This window comes from Cynocephalus volans, chromosome 6 (genome assembly GCF_027409185.1).
Source record: "Cynocephalus volans isolate mCynVol1 chromosome 6, mCynVol1.pri, whole genome shotgun sequence".
NCBI lineage: Eukaryota > Metazoa > Chordata > Mammalia > Dermoptera > Cynocephalidae > Cynocephalus > Cynocephalus volans.
In genome coordinates, this window is record NC_084465.1 from 8,434,428 (window position 1) to 8,452,894 (window position 18,467).

Here is an 18,467-nt window from a genome sequence, read left to right on the forward strand (position 1 = left end):
TGCCTGTTTGTGTCCTTTGCCCATTTATCTACATTGCAGAAAATTAGAATTTCAATTTAGTTAAATTTATAAAGCTTTCTTCATAGCTTCTATTTCATAGCTTCTGGATTTCTGTTTTTCTTCCCCTTAGATAGACCTTCCCTATTATATAATTTTTTAAAATTCTCTAATTTTCTTCTAGTACATTTGTAGTTTCATTTAAATTTGTTAAATCTTGCATCCATTTGGCATTTATTTTGTTGTCAGGAAGGGAGAAGGGCAGAGGGATCCGGGAAGCTCTGAGGGTATGTCTGTGTGTGGCAAGGAGATAGGAGTTGAGGGGTGCTTGTTAGAGAAGGAGACCAAAAGAGAAGGGTGTCCTGGATACTGAGTAAAGGGGACCCCAAGAACTGGAAGAGTTCCACTACTGCAACTGTGACTGTGCCTGTGTCCCCAGGAGGGGAGGGCAAGGCGAGCATTTAAACTCTCAAAAGAGAGGATTTCCAGGGGAAACTGCAGTGGAGCCTGAGGTGGCTGCGGCCTGGAGAACTCCGGTGCACGTGGAGCGGGGAGACATCCAGTGGGGGAGGCAGAAGCTCCGCAGAGACCACACTGCTGCCGTGCGATCCAGCAGCCCATCCCAGTGCATACAGAGCAGAGAGACGTCCAGCAGGGGAGGCGGAAGCTCCGTAGAGACCACACGCCCTGTGGGGAGGCCACTGCTGCATGATCCAGCAGCAGGTAGGCTTCACTGCTGCCACCTGGCTCCATCCTAAGCCCAGCCCAGTGCACACGGAGCACGGAGACATCCAGCAGGGGAAGGGGAAGCTCTGCAGAGACCACATGCTCTGCAGTGCCTCTGCGCATCCCAGCAGCCTAGCCCAGTGCGCGCGGAACAGGGAGACGTCCAGCAGGGGAGGTGGAAACTCAGCAGAGACCACACACCCTGCAGTACCACCCTGTGACCCAGCAGCCCAGCCGAGTCCAAGCTGACCAGAGAGGTGGCTCCCCGGAGAGGGCCAAGACCCGAGGCAACCACACACCCAAAGCACTAGTGGCCAACTGAGCAGTCACTGAGGTAGCCATACCAAATTGGCAACCCCAGCAACATCTTAGTCAGACAATAGTGTCAAAACTATGGACTGTGAAACCCCCTGCCACAATGAATAAACATCAAAGAACAGATACCAGAACTACAAAAAATCAACAAAGTACACCACCAAAGCATAATAACTCTCAAGCTCTAGATCCTATAGAACAAGAAGCCCTTGAAATGACTGACAAGGAATTTCAAGTGATAATTCTAAGGAAACTGAATGAGATAAAAGAAAACTCAGCTAGACAACATGATGAAACGAGGCAAAGTATACAGGACCTGAAAGAAGAAATGTACAAGGAAATCAATGCCCTGAAAAAAAATGTATCAGAAATTGCTGAACTGAAGAATTTATTCCGCGAAATAAAAAACACAACAGAGAGTTTAACCAGCAGGCTTGCAGAAGTTGAAGAGAGAACCTCTGAACTTGAAGATGCACTGTTTGAAATAACACAGGCAGACAAAAAAAAAAAAAAAGAAAGAAAAAGAAAAAAGAATCAAAGGCATTGAAGAAAATCTGAGAGAGAGACCAGACAACCTTAAGAACTCAAATATCCGAGTCAACGGTATTCCAGAAGGGGAGGAAAAGGAGATTGCATTGAAAACATATTCAACAAAATAGTGGCAGGAAACTTCCCAGGTATAGGAAAAATCACAGATCCAGGAAGCTCAAAGATCTCCAAACGTATTCAACCCAAAATGGTCTTCTCCAAGACATGTTATAGTCAAATTGGCAAAACTCAAAGACAAAGAGAGAATCTTAAAAGCTGCAAGAGAGAAGCATCAAATCACCTATAAGGGAGCCCCAATCAGACTAACATCAGACTTTTCATCACAAACCCTAAAAGCCAGATAAGAATGGGATGATATATTCAAATACTAAAAGACAGAGATTGCCAGCCAAGAATACTCTACCCTGCAAGGCTATCCTTCCGAAATGAAGGGCAAATAGTGTATTTCTCAGACAAACAAAAGCTGCAGGAGTTCACCAACACATGAACACACAAGAAATTTTCAAGGGAGTACTGGGTTTGGTTCCTGAAAAATAACTACCACTGCCATAAAAACTCAAGAAAAATCAAAACCCACTAGTATAATAAAAATGGCATTCATGAAGAGAAAACAAACAAAGAAAAAGGCAATCTACAACCCAAGGAACCAACAAACACAGAAAACAAACAGTAAATCAGAAAGCAAGGAACAAAAGACACCTAAGACAACCAAACAATAATCAATAAAATGCAAGGAATAAATTAACACTTTTCAATAACAACTCTTAATGTAAAAGGTTTAAATTCCCCAATCAAAAGACACTGACTGGCTGACTGGATTAAAAAGGAGGACCCAACTCTACGCTGCCTTCAAGAGACCCACCTCACCCATAAAGACTCACATAGACTAAGAGTGAAAGGATGGAAAAAGATTTACCATGCAAACAGAAAAGAAAAACGAGCTGGAGTAGCTATTCTTATATCTGATAAAATAGACTTTAAACTAAAAACCATAAAAAGAGACAATGAGGGACACTACGTAATGATAAAAGGACTGATCCATCAAGAAGACATAACAATCATAAATATATACGTGCCTAATGTTGGAGCAGCCAGATTTATAAAACAAACTCTATTAGACCTAAAGAAGGAAATAGACACGAATACCATAATAGCAGGGGACCTGAACACCCCACTGTCAATATTAGACAGATCATCTAGGCAAAGAATCAGTAGAGAAACACAAGATCTAAACAAGACTCTAGACCGACTGGACTTGGCAGATATCTACAGAACATTCCATCCAACAACCTCAGAATATTCATTCTTCTCATCAGCACATGGATCATTCTCCAGGATAGATCACATGTTAGGTCACAAATCAAGTCTCAACAAAGTCAAAAAAATTGGAATTATCCCATGTATTTTCTCAGACCACAATGGATTAAAATTAGAAATCAATAACAAACGAAATTCTGGAAACTATACAAACAGATGGAAATTAAACAGCATTCTACTTAATGACATATGGGTCCAAGAAGAAATCAAGCAGGAAATCAAAAAGTTTATTGAAACTAATGAAAATAATGATACATCATACCAAAATCTACGGGATAGTGCAAAAACAGTACTAAGGGGGAAATTTATTCCATTAAATGCTCAAAAGAATGGAAAGATGGTAAGTGAACAGCCTAACACTTCACCTTAAAGAACTAGAAAAACAAGAACAATCCAAACCTAAAGTTAGCAGATGGAAAGAAATCATTAAGATCAGAGCAGAACTGAATGAAATTGAAGCCCAAAAAACAATACAAAAGATCAATGAATCAAAAAGTTGGTTTTTTGAAAAGATAAATAAAATTGACAAACCATTAGCAGGGCTAACAAAAAAAAGAAGAGAGAAGATTCAAATAACAAAAATTAGAAATGAAAAAGATGACATTACAACTGATTCATCTGAAATACAAGGAATCATTCGAGACTACTATAAACAACTATATGCCAACAAATTTGAAAATCTGGAGGAAATGGATAAATTTCTGGACACACACAAGCTCCCAAAACTGAGCCATGAAGACGTAGAAAATCTGAACAGACCAATGGCAATAAAGGAGATTGAAGCTGTTATCAGAAGGCTCCCAACAAAGAAAAGCCCAGGATTCACAGCAGAATTTTACCAAACATTCAAACAGGAATTGACACCGATCCTTTACAAACTATTCCAAAAGATTGAAACAGATGCAAATCTCCCAAACTCATTCTATGAAGCAAACATCATCCTGATACCAAAACCAGGTAAAGATATAACCAAAAAAGAAAACTACAGGCCGATATCCTTGATGAATATAGATGCAAAAATCCTCACTAAAATACTAGCAAACAGAATACAGCAACACATACGTAAAATTATTCACCACAATCAAGTGGGATTCATCCCAGGGATGCAAGGTTGGTTCAACATACGCAAATCAATAAATGTGATACACCATATTAATAAACTCAAACACAAGGACCATATGATCATCTCTATAGATGCTAAAAAAGCATTTGATAAAGTTCAGCACTCATTCTTGACAAAGACCCTCTATAAGTTAGGTATAGAGGGAAAGTATCTCAACATAATTAAAGCCATATATGATAAACCCACTGCCAATATCATCCTGAATGGGGAAAAGCTGAAAGCTTTTCCTTTAAGAACAGGAACTAGACAAGGATGCCCACTCTCACCACTCCTATTCAACATAGTGTTGGAAGTACTAGCCAGAGCAATCAGAGAAGAGAAGGAAATAAAGGGCATCCAGATTGGAAAAGATGAAGTCAAACTGTCTCTGTTTGCAGATGACATGATCCTATATATCGAACAGCCTAAAGCCTCTACAAAAAAACTGTTGGAGTTGATAAATGATTTCAGCACAGTAGCAGGATACAAAATCAACACACAAAAATCAGTAGCATTTCTATTCTCCAATAGTGAACATGCAGAAAGAAAAATCAAGAAAGCTTGCCTATTTATGATAGCCACGAAAAAATAAAATAAAATAAAATACTTAGGAATTGAGTTAACCAAGGAGGTGAAAAATCTCTATAATGAGAACTACAAACCACTGCTGAGAGAAATTAGAGAGGATACAAGAAGATGGAAAGATATCCCATGCTCTTGGATTGGAAGAATCAACATAGTGAAAATGTCCATACTACCCAAAGTGATATACAAATTCAATGCAATCCCCATCAAAATTCCAATGACTTTTTTTTTCAGAAATGGAAAGAACTATCCAGACATTTATATGGAATAACAAAAGACCACGCATAGCCAAAGCAAAGCTGAACAAAAAAAAATAAAGCTGGAGGCATAACACTACCTGACTTTAAACTATACTACAAAGCTATAATAACCAAAACAGTATGGTACTGGCATAAAAACAGACACACTGATCAATGGAATAGAATAGAGAATCCAGAAATCAACCCCCACACCTACAGCCATCTGATCTTTGACAAAGGCACCAAGCCTATACACTGGGGAAGAGACTGCCTCTTCAGCAAATGGTGCTGGGAGAACTGGATATCAATATGCAGGAGAATGAAACTAGACCCACACCTTTCACCATACACTAAAGTCAACTCAAAATGGATTAAAGAATTAAACATACACCCTGAAACAATAAAACTTCTTAAAGAAAACATAGGAGAGACACTTCAGGAAATAGGACTGGACACAGACTTCATGAATACGACCCCAAAAGCACGGGCAGCCAAAGGAAAAATAAACAAATGGGATTATATCAAACTAAAGAGCTTCTGCACAGCAAAAAGAAACAATTAACAGAGTTAAAAGACAACCAACAGAGTGGGAGAAAATATTTGCAAAATATACATCTGACAAAGGATTAATATCCAGAATATACAAGGAACTCAAACAACTTTACAAGAAAAAAACAAGCAACCCAATTAAAAAATGGGCAAAAGAGCTAAGTAGGCATTTCTCTAAGGAAGATATACAAATGGCCAACAGACATATGAAAAAATGCTCAACATCACTCAGCATCCGGGAAATGCAAATCAAAACCACACTGAGATACCATCTCACCCCAGTTAGGATGGCTAAAATCCAAAAGACTCTGAACGATAGACGCTGGCGAGGTTGCGGAGAAAAAGGAACTCTCATACATTGTTGGTGGGACTGCAAAATGGTGCAGCCTCTATGGAAAATGGTATGGGGGTTCCTCTAACAACTGCAGATAGATCTACCATATGACCCAGCTATCCCACTGCTGGGAATATACCCAGAGGAATGGAAATCATCAAGTCGAAGGTATACCTGTTCCCCAGTGTTCATCGCAGCACTCTTTACAATAGCCAAGAGTTGGAACCAGCCCAAATGTCCATCATTGGATGAGTGGATACGGAAAATGTGTTATATTTAGAAGATGGAATATTACTCAGCTATAAAAAAGAATGAAATAGTGCCATTTGCAATGACATGGATGGACCTAGAGAGAATTATATTAAGTGAAACAAGTCAGGCACAGAAAGAGAAATATCACATGTTCTCACTTATTGGTGGGAGCTAAAAATAAATAAATAAATTCACACACACACAAGAAAAAAACGGGAGAGGGGAGAAGACGTAATAATTAGAATTCCTTGAAGTTGATATGACAAGCAAACAGAAAGGGCATTGTTGGGGGAGGAGGGGGGGAGGGAGGAGGGAGGGAGGTTTCGGTAATGGGCCACAATAATCAACCACATTGTATATCGACAAAATTAAATTAAATTAAATTTAAAAATATATATATATTTTGTTGTCGGGAGTCTGGACACTGTTCATTGCCTTACCCATATTTTCTTCATGGATTTGATTTGCCATGTTTATCATATTCCTAATTCCTGATTGCAGATTTAAGTTTATTTCTGGATTCTTATTTTCTTCCATTGCTTTGCCTGGCTGTCACCTGCCAGCACCATTGTGTTAATTTCTGCAGTCCTGCAAATTGTAACTTTATCATGCTTTTTAATAGCTGGAGTGCTAGTATCCCTCTCAATACCCTGTTTTCCAGGAATATCCTGGTTAACTCTTTCTTTCTTTCTTTTTTTTTTTTTTTTTTTTTTTTTGGTGGCTGACCAGTACGGGGATCCAAACCCTTGACCTTGGTGTTATCAGCACCATGTTCTAACCAACTGAGCTAACCAGCCTGCCCTGGTTATTTCTTACATGTCTATTTTTCCCTGAGAACTTTAAAATCAGCATGTCAATTATAGTGCCTATTTCCTCCTCCACCCCTCAAAGAATTTGTGCTTTTATTGAGAGGACACTATATTTATAAATGAAGAATTGACATGAAACACAGAAATACAGATATATAAATAGGCCTGGGTATTTTTCACAGCATTTATTTCCCAGGTCCTGTCTCACATATCAAAGCACGTAGGGTGCTTGCCACTTCCTGTTCCCCAGAGTGGATCAGCATGGAGTCCATGACGGGAATGAAAAAGGGGAAGGATGCTCAGGTCCTGGCAGAGTACAGTGTGGCACGGAACTCAACAGTTAATATGTAAAATAATGCAATTAATAGCTGGCGTGTACTGACCGCTTTAATCCATTATCTCGGTTCATACTGACACCCTCGATGAGGCATTATTAGCCCAATTCATTAATAAAACTAAAGCTCAAAAAGATTAAGTAACTCACTCATCTAACAACCAGTGGAGCTTGAATTTGAGCCCCAGCAGTCCAGTTCTAGGTTCTGCACTTTCAACCTCAAAGTTGAGCTGAACTGCTAAGTGGAGATGAACAGCTGCTCAGAGGCTGGGTAGAAGGAAAGAGAATAATATGTTTGCCGAATCAATTGCTGTTGACCAAGAGCAAGGCCACTGCACCTGTCAAACTGATTAAGGTTGCAGAATCCGCAGTAATTATTGGGAGTCCAGGGCTCCTGCTGTATGAGACATGGAATGGGGAGGCGAAGCGTCACCACCCCAGTGTGTCCCAGGCCTTCTCCAGGGGATGAAATACTGATCTTTCAGCAGGGAGGAAGACTCCCGTTGCTATCACGGCCCTTCATCCTGAGGTTAAGGAGCCAAGGTGGGGTTCTGTGGGTTTCTGAGAATATCCATCCCAACCATATCCACCCACACCTTTCAGGGAGACATCTGCGAGGGTGAGCTCAAGGCTCTGTGGGGCCCAGGTGCAGTGCCAGGCTCCCTGCCTTGCCTGGCCTCCAGTGAACCACCAGCTTACGGATGGACCACCTGGTGCTGGGAGTTGTGCCCATTTTGCTACCCAATAATCCTCAATAGCTTGGGTGCTTCCTTCCTCCCTGGATGTGGTCTCCAGTCAGAAGCTCCAGGTCCTGCTGGGAGAGCAGGACGAAAGGCTTATGGGCATTGAGGGGTGTGCAGGGTCCCAGCTTTCCTCAGGGTTACCCAACCTCCTTCTGCAGGGGTTCTGGGTTGATAACTAGATTTGGAAATTGCTTGAGGGGTTGAGATTCTACAGTAGTGATTCCCAAGGGTGGGTGTGGGGGGGGTCGGAGAGGTAGGGGGGTGGGGAGGGGGATTTGGCTTCTTCAGGGAACATTTCAAAATGGCTAGAGACACTTCCGGCCGTCACTAACAGGAGCAAGGAGAGGGGTTCTGCTGGCCTCTGGTAGGTGGAATTCAGAGGTGCCACTAAACATCCTACATGCACAGGACAGTGCCCTCCCCCTACCCTCCAAAAACCCCAAAGAATTATCTAGCCCACACTGTCAATAGTGGTGAGGCTGGGAAATCTTTTCCTAGAGGGCCTCAGCACCAGCACCCTTGGTAACTGGTTTAAAATGTGAAGTCTAGAACCCCATCTGTGAGATTCTACTATGGTAGCATGTGGTGTGGGGTCCAGAAACCTACATTTCCAAGCATTCCAGGTCATTCTATTATAGGCAGAAACCATACTTGACACTGAGAAATACCACTGCAGACTGATTCCAAAACTCTGGTCCCTAGACCTGTGTGGGCCTGCCTGTGAGAAGCAAGTGGAAAGCTCGTTAAAAGTCCAAGTCTTTCTTGCTCCTGTCCTGGAGACTCTGGCTTAACTGACCTGCTTCCATTCCAGCATTCCATGGGTTGTTTTGAGTGATTCTTTTTTAAAAAGCTAATTTATTGCTTAAGTTGACAAATAAAAATTGTGTATGTTTATGGTGTCCAACATGATGTTTTGAAATATGTATGCATTGTAGAATGGCTAAATTGAGCTAATTAACATATGTATTACCTCACATTCTTATTTCTTTGTGGTGCATCGTTTTCTTCAAGTACACGATACCTTGTTATTAACTACAGTCACCATGTCATATACTACATCTCCTGAACTCCTCCCTTTTGTCGAGCTGAAATTTTGTATCCTCTGACCAACATCTCCCCAACGAGCGGTTCTTATTTAGATGTGTTAACCTGCAGTGTGGCCTGAATTAGCACAGGGCTTTGGTCATCTGCCCTCACTTTTCTGGTGTTACAAGTCAAACAAACCTGTGGTGGCTGCCAACTGGTTTCATTCCTGGAAACACCTAGGTTTACAAACAGAAGGTCACTTCTGGCATACAGATAAGGAGATTACCAGGAGCAATGCTGTGGGGAATATCCCCACACTGTTTCCCCTCTGGATCCTCCCATTTCCAGAATCATCAGTGATCTGATTTCTCTTCAAAGCAACCACCATGAACTGAGTGCTGTGCTCTGGGGGCTTCAGCAGGGAGAGGTGACGTATGGCCAGCAGGAAGAGTGCTTCCCTCTCCCCATTGAGAATCTGCGCTGATGAGTATTTCTATTCTAAACTGGAATGTGCCAGGTCTCTCAGGGATGTTGAGGTAGGAAAAAGTCACAGAAGATTGTTTGGAGAGCCTGGGATCAGGGCAGTATAAAGTTGGCAGGATACCCCAGCCCTCTGGCTTCCCCAAGCAGCACCTGGCACCTAGTAACTGCTCAATAAACGTTAGCCAATGTTATCACTAAATATCCTCGAAGGACATTTCATCCTGTTATTTTCTGGAGACTTACCACTGCTCCCTACTCAAAGCCACTACTCCGAGGCCGGGATCCCTAACACCAGCATTCCAGGGTGTTGTGGAACTGGACGCAGTCTTCCTGGCGCTTTCCCTCCTGCGGGCAGGCGCTGCCGTCTGTCATGTGCACTGTGTGTGTGCAGCTTTGCTTACCTTGGCTGCCTTGACTTTTCTCAATAGGCTTTGTCCTCTGTCCTGGGTGGTCTCCAAGTCCGCTTCCCACTCTGCAACCTGGTATAGTTCAGGGGTACCCTACTCTTGGCCGCTGCCCATTTTTGGAGATCTTTTGCTTCGTGTAGGCTCTCTGAGCACCTGTGTCAGAGGCTGATATTTACTAATGTGCCTCCCATGCTGGGGGAGGGGGATCTTGCTTGAAATTGAGAGTTATAAAAGAAGTCTGCGCCCAAACCACTGCACTTAGAAACTGGACCAACCCTAGCATGACTTTGGCAGCCCAAGGCCACATCTCTGGGTCCACCCAGCCCCCCTTTGAGATCCTGTCTGAAAAAGCTCAAAGATGTCAGAAGAGTTTACTGTTTCTCTAGACAACCCCTCCGCCTTTCTTAGAGCACTTACCAAAAAAGCTTTCACTTGTAAATCCTTCCTCTGTCTCTTTAAGATGTTTAGGTATGTATCTCCTACTGCAGTCTGGCTTCACTGCCTGTCACCAAAACTGCCAGCCGACCTTGAGTTCTTGGGGTGGGGATATGATACCTGGGCCATTCTCTCCTCTTGAACCACTCTTCCTCTGGGTCCCCTGGCATTACACGCACCTGGCCCTCCTCCTGCCATCTCCCAGCCTCCTTCACCAGCTCATCTTCCTCTGCCCACCCCATAAACTCTGGCATTCTTTCTGGCTCTATTACAGGATTTTCTCTCTGAAGCTCCCCGAACAATGCCATCCCTCAGGGATCATTAGTGATTTTACACTGATGGCTTCGCTCTGCATCTTCAGGTCACATCTTTCCTGACCTTCCAACCCCCCATCCAACCACTTACTGGACATTTTCACAGGGATGCCCTGGACACACCCAGCTCAGCGAGGCAGGCAAAATAAAAGCCCAGCCCATGATGACCCTCAAACCTGCTCCTGCTCTGTGCCCCATCAGAGCTGTCCCAACCAGCCAGGGTTCCCTGTCTGGAGAAGTCCTGGGCACAGAGCCAGTGGACGGAGCCCTGCCTCCTCCCTCTCCCCATGGCCAAAAAACTGTCATTTCCACTCCCTCCTGCTCTCCTGTCCTCACTTTCACCTGCATCCAAACTGTCCCCTGTCCATCCTGTAGAGATAGAAATCAAATTGGGACAGTCACTGCCCTGCTTCAAAACCCTTTCATGGCTTCCGATGGCCCTTAGGATCAATCCAAGTTCAGCTGGCTTTCAGGCCCTTGGCAGTCTGGTTCGGCCTCATTTCTCCCAGTCCCTCCCACTGCCACCCCACCATCCTACCCCCCACCCCACACCGTGGAACTTTTTTCAATTCTTCCCATAAGCCATAGTGCCTGGCTTTGGAGTGCTGGGTTCCCTCTGCCCACTTCCCCACCCGCCTGTGCAGGAAGCTGAGCCTATAGGAACGAGGCAGGCCGTGCTCTGGAGACGCTGGGACCTGCCCTTGTGCATAGCACAAGCCCAGGGGCCATGCACTCTGTCATCTGGACACAGATGAGCTGTGGTCAAAGTTCTACTTGAACAAGCCCTGGTCTTCCTCCTCTCGCCACCAGGCTTGGTTCTGGGCTGCATCCCGAGGTCAGCAGGGGCCCGAATTTTCCTCCAGTTCTCAGTGTCCATGTCCCAGAACTGCAGCTCCAAGGGCGTCAGGTGCCAGCCCCTTTCCTGTGCCCCAAATCCACTTGTGGATGAAATGGAAATCAGGTGGTTGGGGGTAGCAGCCACCAAATGGTCATCTCCCATCACCACAATTTATTAGACACGAAGCAGGTTTTCAGCACAAGTCACACCCGACACCCTCCACCCCACAGGAATGGCAGTGAGGTCAGGAGAGGAGCTTGGAGGGGGGATGTCCATGGGAGGCCCCAAGCTGAGCTCACTGGCGAGCCCAGAACAAGGAAGTCTGGGTGAGATGCATCCTGTCGCACTGCCCTTCCAAAAGTGATGCCCACGAAAGGGGAAGAAATGCCAAATAAATAGTCAATAAGTAAGCGAGGCTGGCTTATCTTCCCCGCAGAGGCCCGTGGACGAATCTCCTCGGGAACCAGACCAGGTGGGTGAGCTCTGCCCTAATGAGTGCCGGCAGCTGGGCGGGGCTGGAGGGTGCCCAGGTCCCCTCTGGTCTGACCCTGTGTGTTTCGCTTCACACCAGTGAACATTCTGCTTCAGGCTGCTGGTCCTCCATCCCTTGCCACCCCCAGCACAGACCCAAGCACACTCGGGGAGCAGGGGGCTGATGCTGGCCTCAGGAGCCAGAGGGCCTGGCGCCAGCGGTGCCCCTCACACCACACCTTCACCTGCCGCTCCTCACCCCCAACTCATCCCTTGGCTGCTGCTGCTGCTGCGAGAGGCTTGGACGTATGCCCCACTGTAGCCCAGTGGAGCAGAGCCCAGGCAGGGGCCCTGTGCTTAGACTGACAGGCTCTGGGGGGAAGGGGGCTGAGCTATCTACAGAGGGGGAAGCCCCAGTGGGGGAAGAAGGTGAACAGAATATTCTGAGGAGGCACAACTTTCCGAGCAAGCCAATTTAAACGACTTGATAACTACAAAGGATACCAAACGTCTAGGTTTCAATCTTGACTCAAATTACTGTTGCTTTTCTTGTGTCAATGTTTCTGTATTACTTCAACATTTTCAGGACTTTCACATCTAGATATGTCAGAAAATTAAAGAATACTTCCATGCCAGAGCTGGACAAGGCCTGTGACATAACCCGACAGGGCCTCCCTTTCCCAGCAGGATGGTGGCAGAGCGGCTAACTCGGCCCCGACACCCCACCTGGGCTTGGAACATCCTGGGCTGGATGCCCCTTCTCCACAAGGACCCATGTCCTTCGCTGGACTGGGCTGTCCTGCTTCTGCCCCTGTATCAGCTCCTCAGCTGAGATCTACTTAGGAGGGAGAGAAAACTTCAGAGCCACGGGGTGCCCCTGCTCCAGCCTGACTCTGAAGGGCAGGGCTTTCCCCAAGGGCCTGCTGCCTGGGAAGACACACTTCCTAGAACTAGGCAGGCCCTGGGGGTGTGGGTCCTGGAGTGCCAGCAGTGGGGAGCTCAGAGGGACCAGGACAACTGTGGGGGGGATGAAGGGGTTGCTGAGGACAGTTGAGTCAGGTTCATCCTGAGAGCTGGAACACCTGAAAAGCACAGCACATTAAAGGGTCACCACCTGTCTGTGGAGACCCCACTCTCCACCACCCCCTCCCTGGAGAGCCTCCTCATCCCTGCCCCTGCCCTGGTCACTCAGCTGAGCCTCAACCTCCCTCTGCCCAGCAGGTACCTCATGCTCCTATGCCCCAGCCGCACCTCCCTCAGACAGACTCTGTATGCCCCGCAGCCCCCTCTGTGGCCTGGTGAGCCCACAACCAAGGCCACCTGGCCGTGCCTCAGGACAAGGCACCATGAGGACAGGAACTACAGGACTGTGACTTTTGTTTCCTTCTGGTGGCCAGCACAGTACCAGGCAGGAAGTTGGCCTGTCTCTCTTTTTTCTGCTAAATAAATGAAAGCCTGAATGCCTAAAAGAACTTGTACCAAGGCCCTGCCTCTCTTTCCTCCATGCAAGGCCCCTCCACCCGCTTTCCCCCACCGTCCCCCCATACCTGGGGCCAGGGCAGTGGGTGGTCACTCCCACAGGAAGCGCACGTACCAGATGGTCTCGTTCTTCAGCTGGGGCCCGAACAGTGGGTTCAGCTGGGCCAGGATGGCGATGAGCCAGCTGCCAGGGACAGCACAGTGAGGATGAGCCGGGTGCAGAGGGGCCACTCACGGCCATGGGAAGGCCTCTGCCACACCCTGCGCAGCCGCGACTGACCAGCAGATGGCAAGGCCAGTGTTCTGTGGAGTGAGCCAGCCACAGTCCAGTGGGGATGTAGGGGTGGTCTGGGGCTTGTGGGTTTTGGCTTGGGTTTGGTTTGATTTCACTGTATGTAGATTTGTAAGATCCCTGAGTTGGGGCTGGACCCTGGAATCAGGGAAGAGGGAGGCAGCCCCCAGGGCACTGTGGGAGCAGCTGTCAGCTGTGCCCTTACCCATCATCAATCCCCAGGCACCTGGTAGCAGACAGGGCTGGCCTGATGGGAGGCACGTCAGAAGCACCTGCATTTAGGAGTAGGAAAAGGGAACAACCCCGGACGGAGCAGAGCATCTCAGGCCCAGGCCTGCTGCTGAGCCATCTGTGTTCTCTCCAGGGACCTGACCCGTGACTGCCATCAGCCACTGGAGGTCTGGATGGTTGTCTGGCCCTGGCATTCATGACAAGCCTTCCCAATTTCACTTGCCCACAGTAGTAGGCACCAAGACTCTGAAAGCGCCTGAATTGGAATGCCTCATGTGACCACATCAATAGTGCTTGCTTTCTGCAGGGAAGATGGATCTTTCTCACCTATGAACCTCCACAGCAGCCAGCAGAGGACCTAAGGCCCAGGAAGCCATCAGAAATCGTTACCTGTTTTACGTCAGCGTTATGTCCAGGTATACATTTTGTAAATACGATTTCTAGGCATGGCATTTTCTTAAAATGGCCCCACCTTTCTGCCTGTATGCATCTCATTTGCATCCTGTTCTCTGTTTCCCATATGTTGATCCCGTATTTGTAATCATCCCACATCTTGTGCATACTCCATCTTCCCCACCCTCCCAGCCACCATCCTCTATGTCTGGTCTCTGAGCCATCAAATCCAAGCCCCTCTGAGGCCCTCCCTGGGACAGATGAGGACATTCTGCCAAACCCTGAAGGACGGAGAAACAGTATTAGAGAGAGGGTCTTAGAGATGCTCTGTGCAGGGAGGATTTTTTAAAAACCATGTGTTCCCATGCATTTAAGTTAACATCTAAGAGTCATCATTATTTTTAACAAGTTTTATTTTTTGTTAGTGGGAAGTAGAAAACATCAAACATTATAAAAGGTAAAATAAGAGAGAATTCACTAATAGGAATAAATGACCTAATCAGGTAAAATAGGTTTTAACTATAATAACATGCACCACATCTGAAATCAGTCAAGTAAATTTTTAAAAAGTGGGTTTTGTCCTACATGTTTTGGAAAATTTGGCAGTCTTGGGAAATATTCCAGTTGCTTTAAAAATATTCTGTTACCTTTTAAAGAATGAGCATCTCATCTATTTACCTGCCCTGTTTTGGTTGTTCTGAATTAAGAACACCAAACTATGTCAAGCTGAACCCATAAAAAGAATATATAAGACACAGGAAGATGGGAAACTCTACAGGCTTAAAGCAGTTTGATTAATAATAAGAGAGGCCTCCCCCAAAACTAGAGTGTGAATTCCAGATCCTTTGTTTTAGCTGTCAGAATGATTTAAACATGGAGCAATGTAACAGCAGGATAGGGATGGACGGGGAGGGAGGGGAGGTGTCTTTTCCCCCCCTCTGTAAAGAGGAAATGGCTATGGTGAATGGCAGTTTTAGAAAGAGAACATATGAACATTGAGAACCTGGACACTGATTCCCTCACATTGTCCAAGTACTCACATCCCTTGGAATGTTTTTCTATATCCCCAGGGTACCTTTCCTAAGTATGAAGACTTGCTCAGCCCAGTGGTTCTGAGCTGGCTGCATTCCAGTCACCTTGGGGCACTCATTAACACGGTCCTAAGTGCAGACCTTGAGAGTTATGATTTACTGGGTCTACGGTGGAGCCCGAAAGCTGAGTGTGGACAATCTCTCCAGGTGATTCTGATTCCCAGTCAGGTACAGACAGCACTGAGCCAGCCCAACTCATTCATTTCGCAGGTGAGAAAACTACGGCCCACAAGTGTTACAAAGCTTGCCCTGGTGACACATCAGTGGCAGAGCCTGAACCAGAGCCCGGAGTTCATAACTTCCAGCCCACTGCTGTCTTTACCATTCCACACTGACTCCACTCCTGTGTTTTACAGATCCAGCCTTCCAAGAGGTGTTCACTACCAGGACAGAGGGAAGAACAGGCTAGTGTGAGGAGGGCACAAGTGGGGACAAAGAACTTGCTGACTGTGAGCTGGGGAGAGCAGTACTTACAAGAGGTAACAGCAGACAGCAGTGGCTACCAGCATGGTGATGATCACTCTGCAACAGAAAGGGACACAGGACAGGATGGTTGGGGCCAGCACCCTCAGGAAATCCTGGCCAGGACCAGAGAAAGAGATCCTGGCATCAGCTCTTTTCTCACTGGCCTTCTTGATGCTACCTGGACACAGGAGGCTGGGGTCTACTCAGGGTAAGAATTGCAAGATGAACAATAAAAACTTTGTGTCACCTCATGAGGAGGCCAACCTGGACCACATCCAAGTTAGATTAGGAATCCTTCCTCTGGGGCCCTGCGGATCTTTAAGAACAAAGGCAACACCATAGGTCCAAGCAGCTTCCAGCCAAAACTAAACCTAATCCAAATCTGGGCCCATAACCTCTAATCTAAACCACTTCAAGTTGGAGAAATTAGCACTTGAACACTTCTTTCCTTCTTTCTTTTTTTTTTCCAAAAGGCGACCGGTAAGGGGATCTTAACACCTGACTTGGTGTTGTCAGCACCACGCTCTCCCGAGTGAGCCACGGGCTGGACCTTGAACCCTTCTTTCAACATTACTAAGTGGCTTGGGCCAGCCCTGGCTGGGCACTGGGTAGACAGTGGTAAATAGACAATCTCTGACCTCGAGGAACTTGTATTCAAAGGAAGAGAGTGCTTTATAACACGATCATATGATGCAGAAACTGGTGAATGGTGCGGAAATCTGCTAGGGGACCTTCAAAAAAATAACACCAGCTAAAATCATCCAATACATAAAATGTGTCACGTACTGGTGTTTAAAAGCATTATTTCGGGCAATCCACACAGCAGCCTTATAAGGCAGGGGTCGCCACCATCCCATTTTACCTATGAAGAAACTGAGGCTTGGCATTTGCTCAAGGTCTCAGAGCTAGCGAGGAGTGGAAACACTGCATCGGTGCCCATGCATGCCCTTTACTGACTGCAGGAGGGAGTGACACTTAACGGTCTCCAATGTCTGTCTGCTCTTCACCTTCTATATCTGCCCCTGATCTCCTGCCTGTTCCTGTTAATGCGGCCCTGGTGCAAAGACCTCGAGGAGGCGTCGGGGTGCCTGGCGTCCCCACTGCGGCATTCGCTGCAGGGCAGAAGCCGCCGCCCGGGTGCAGGGGCGAGCCGGGCCAGGCGCCAGGCGAGGGGCCCGCAGCGAGGCACGGCCTGCACGCCTTCCTTACCCGCGGTTGGGTCCCTTCGGCACGAACCAGGGCCCGGCGATGCCGATGAGGCCCCAGAACGTGGTGAAGACGATGACCGGGAGCGCGAAAGAGTGCGCCGTCATGGCCGGGCGCGGGATGCCCAGGCGAGGATGCAGGGCCGAGCAGCAGGTGCTCCAGGTGCGCGCGTCCCTGCCTGGCAGTGGGTGCCGAACATGCGCAGCAGAACCCGAGCGGCCGAGCTGCTGGGATGGACCTGCGCAGGCGCGTCTCCTGACCACGCTCCCCGGAACGCAGCAGGCCCGGCGCGCTGTCACTCGGGTAAGGGGCGGGCCTTCCGAGGAGCCCACTCATTGACTGGCTGAGCCGGGCCGCGGACCGGGAGAAACGCCGCGGTTGAAGGAGCGGGGGTTTTGGGGGTCCGCATCTGCCTGGCGTCCGCACCGCCAACCTCGCGCTCCTTCGTTACTCCCGAAGACCCCTGGAAGCTGGGGGTCCACCTCAGAGGGCGTCCGGGGTATCTCTTGCCCTGTCACGCGCTGCGCCGCTTCGGCCCGAGAGCGCCCAGGGGAGCCCGATCCTGGGCCACCCCTAACCCGACAGCCCCGCGGCGGCTCGGACCCGAGAGCGACGTCCTCTCGCCCCTTGGATGCGCGCGGGAATGCCCAGGGACAGGCGGGGCGGCGGGGCGCCGACCGAGGGCCCGGGGCAGAAGGAGGCGCGGCCAGCACGGCGCGCGCCCTCGGTTCGCGGAGGACCCCGGGAAGGCCGGGGCTGCGCCTGGACTCGAAGATCTCGGTGGCTGGAGGGGACAGGGGTTAGGCCAGATAGGCAGGAGGCGGGGGCCGACACTGGGCAGTCCCACACCCGCCCAAGTACAGCGCCCCCTCCAGGCGTCTATCTGTAGCAAACCCAGCAGGGGCCTCGGGATTAAATGCCAGTTTGCTTTAATATAAAGTGGGGCGTTCTGATCCACGTACCGGCCAGCCTCATATATACATGTATGTATCGGGGGATGACGATTCTTACGAGGTTGCTGGAGGATTAAGTGAACTAAGAACGTGAAAAGCACGTTAAGCACGTGAAAAGGCACAGTAAGCCTCCTTAGGTTCTTCCATCAGGGCTGGAGGGGATCTTAGAGCCTGGTATCTTCCTTGGGCTTTTTGATCTCACATATCCCTTCCTCTATAGAGATCAGTGGCTCCAGGAGGTATCTTTTGCAGGAGGTACTGCCCCAAGCAGCCTGCCACATGTATCCCTGGCTTCCATGGTTGCATAACGTGGGAAAAGAAGCAGTCCCCACAGGATGGAGAAGGGAACTGTACCTGACCTTGTACTGACAACCCCGCCCCCCCCACCCCCCCGCCCCGACCCCGTGTCTGCGAGATGTGTGCTCGGAGCTGTTTTCCCAAAGCAGGAATATTCCACCCTTCCCCGTTCTCTAGTTGAGACCTCCTTATCCATCCCTTCAACAGCCATGCAAGGTTGGAGGTGGGAATGGGG

The 18,467-nt window shown here is 47.8% G+C and overlaps 1 protein-coding gene across 1 annotated transcript; it reads right to left on the reverse strand.

Annotated features, from left to right (window-relative positions):
- Nucleotides 1–11,505: 11,505 nt before the first annotated feature.
- Nucleotides 11,506–17,209, reverse strand: ATP6V0E2 (ATPase H+ transporting V0 subunit e2). The gene is made up of 4 exons (XM_063099200.1): nt 16,986–17,209; nt 15,786–15,833; nt 13,373–13,488; nt 11,506–12,907 (listed from the first exon to the last, which is right to left on the reverse strand). The coding sequence occupies exons 1-3, from the start codon at nt 17,087–17,089 to the stop codon at nt 13,395–13,397; spliced, it is 246 nt and encodes an 81-aa protein (XP_062955270.1). The 5' UTR covers nt 17,090–17,209; the 3' UTR covers nt 11,506–12,907; nt 13,373–13,394.
- Nucleotides 17,210–18,467: the final 1,258 nt, after the last annotated feature.

Bases quoted from the DNA above. Each gene is read 5' to 3' on its own strand.
- ATP6V0E2 (XM_063099200.1), bottom strand. From the start codon at position 17,089: ATGACGGCGCACTCTTTCGCGCTCCCGGTCATCGTCTTCACCACGTTC. The intron at 15,834-16,985 runs GTAAGGAAGGCG...TTTCTGTTGCAG, and splicing joins CCGAAGGGACCCAACCGCGG to AGTGATCATCACCATGCTGG. The intron at 13,489-15,785 runs GTAAGTACTGCT...TGTCCCTGGCAG, and splicing joins GCTGTCTGCTGTTACCTCTT to CTGGCTCATCGCCATCCTGG.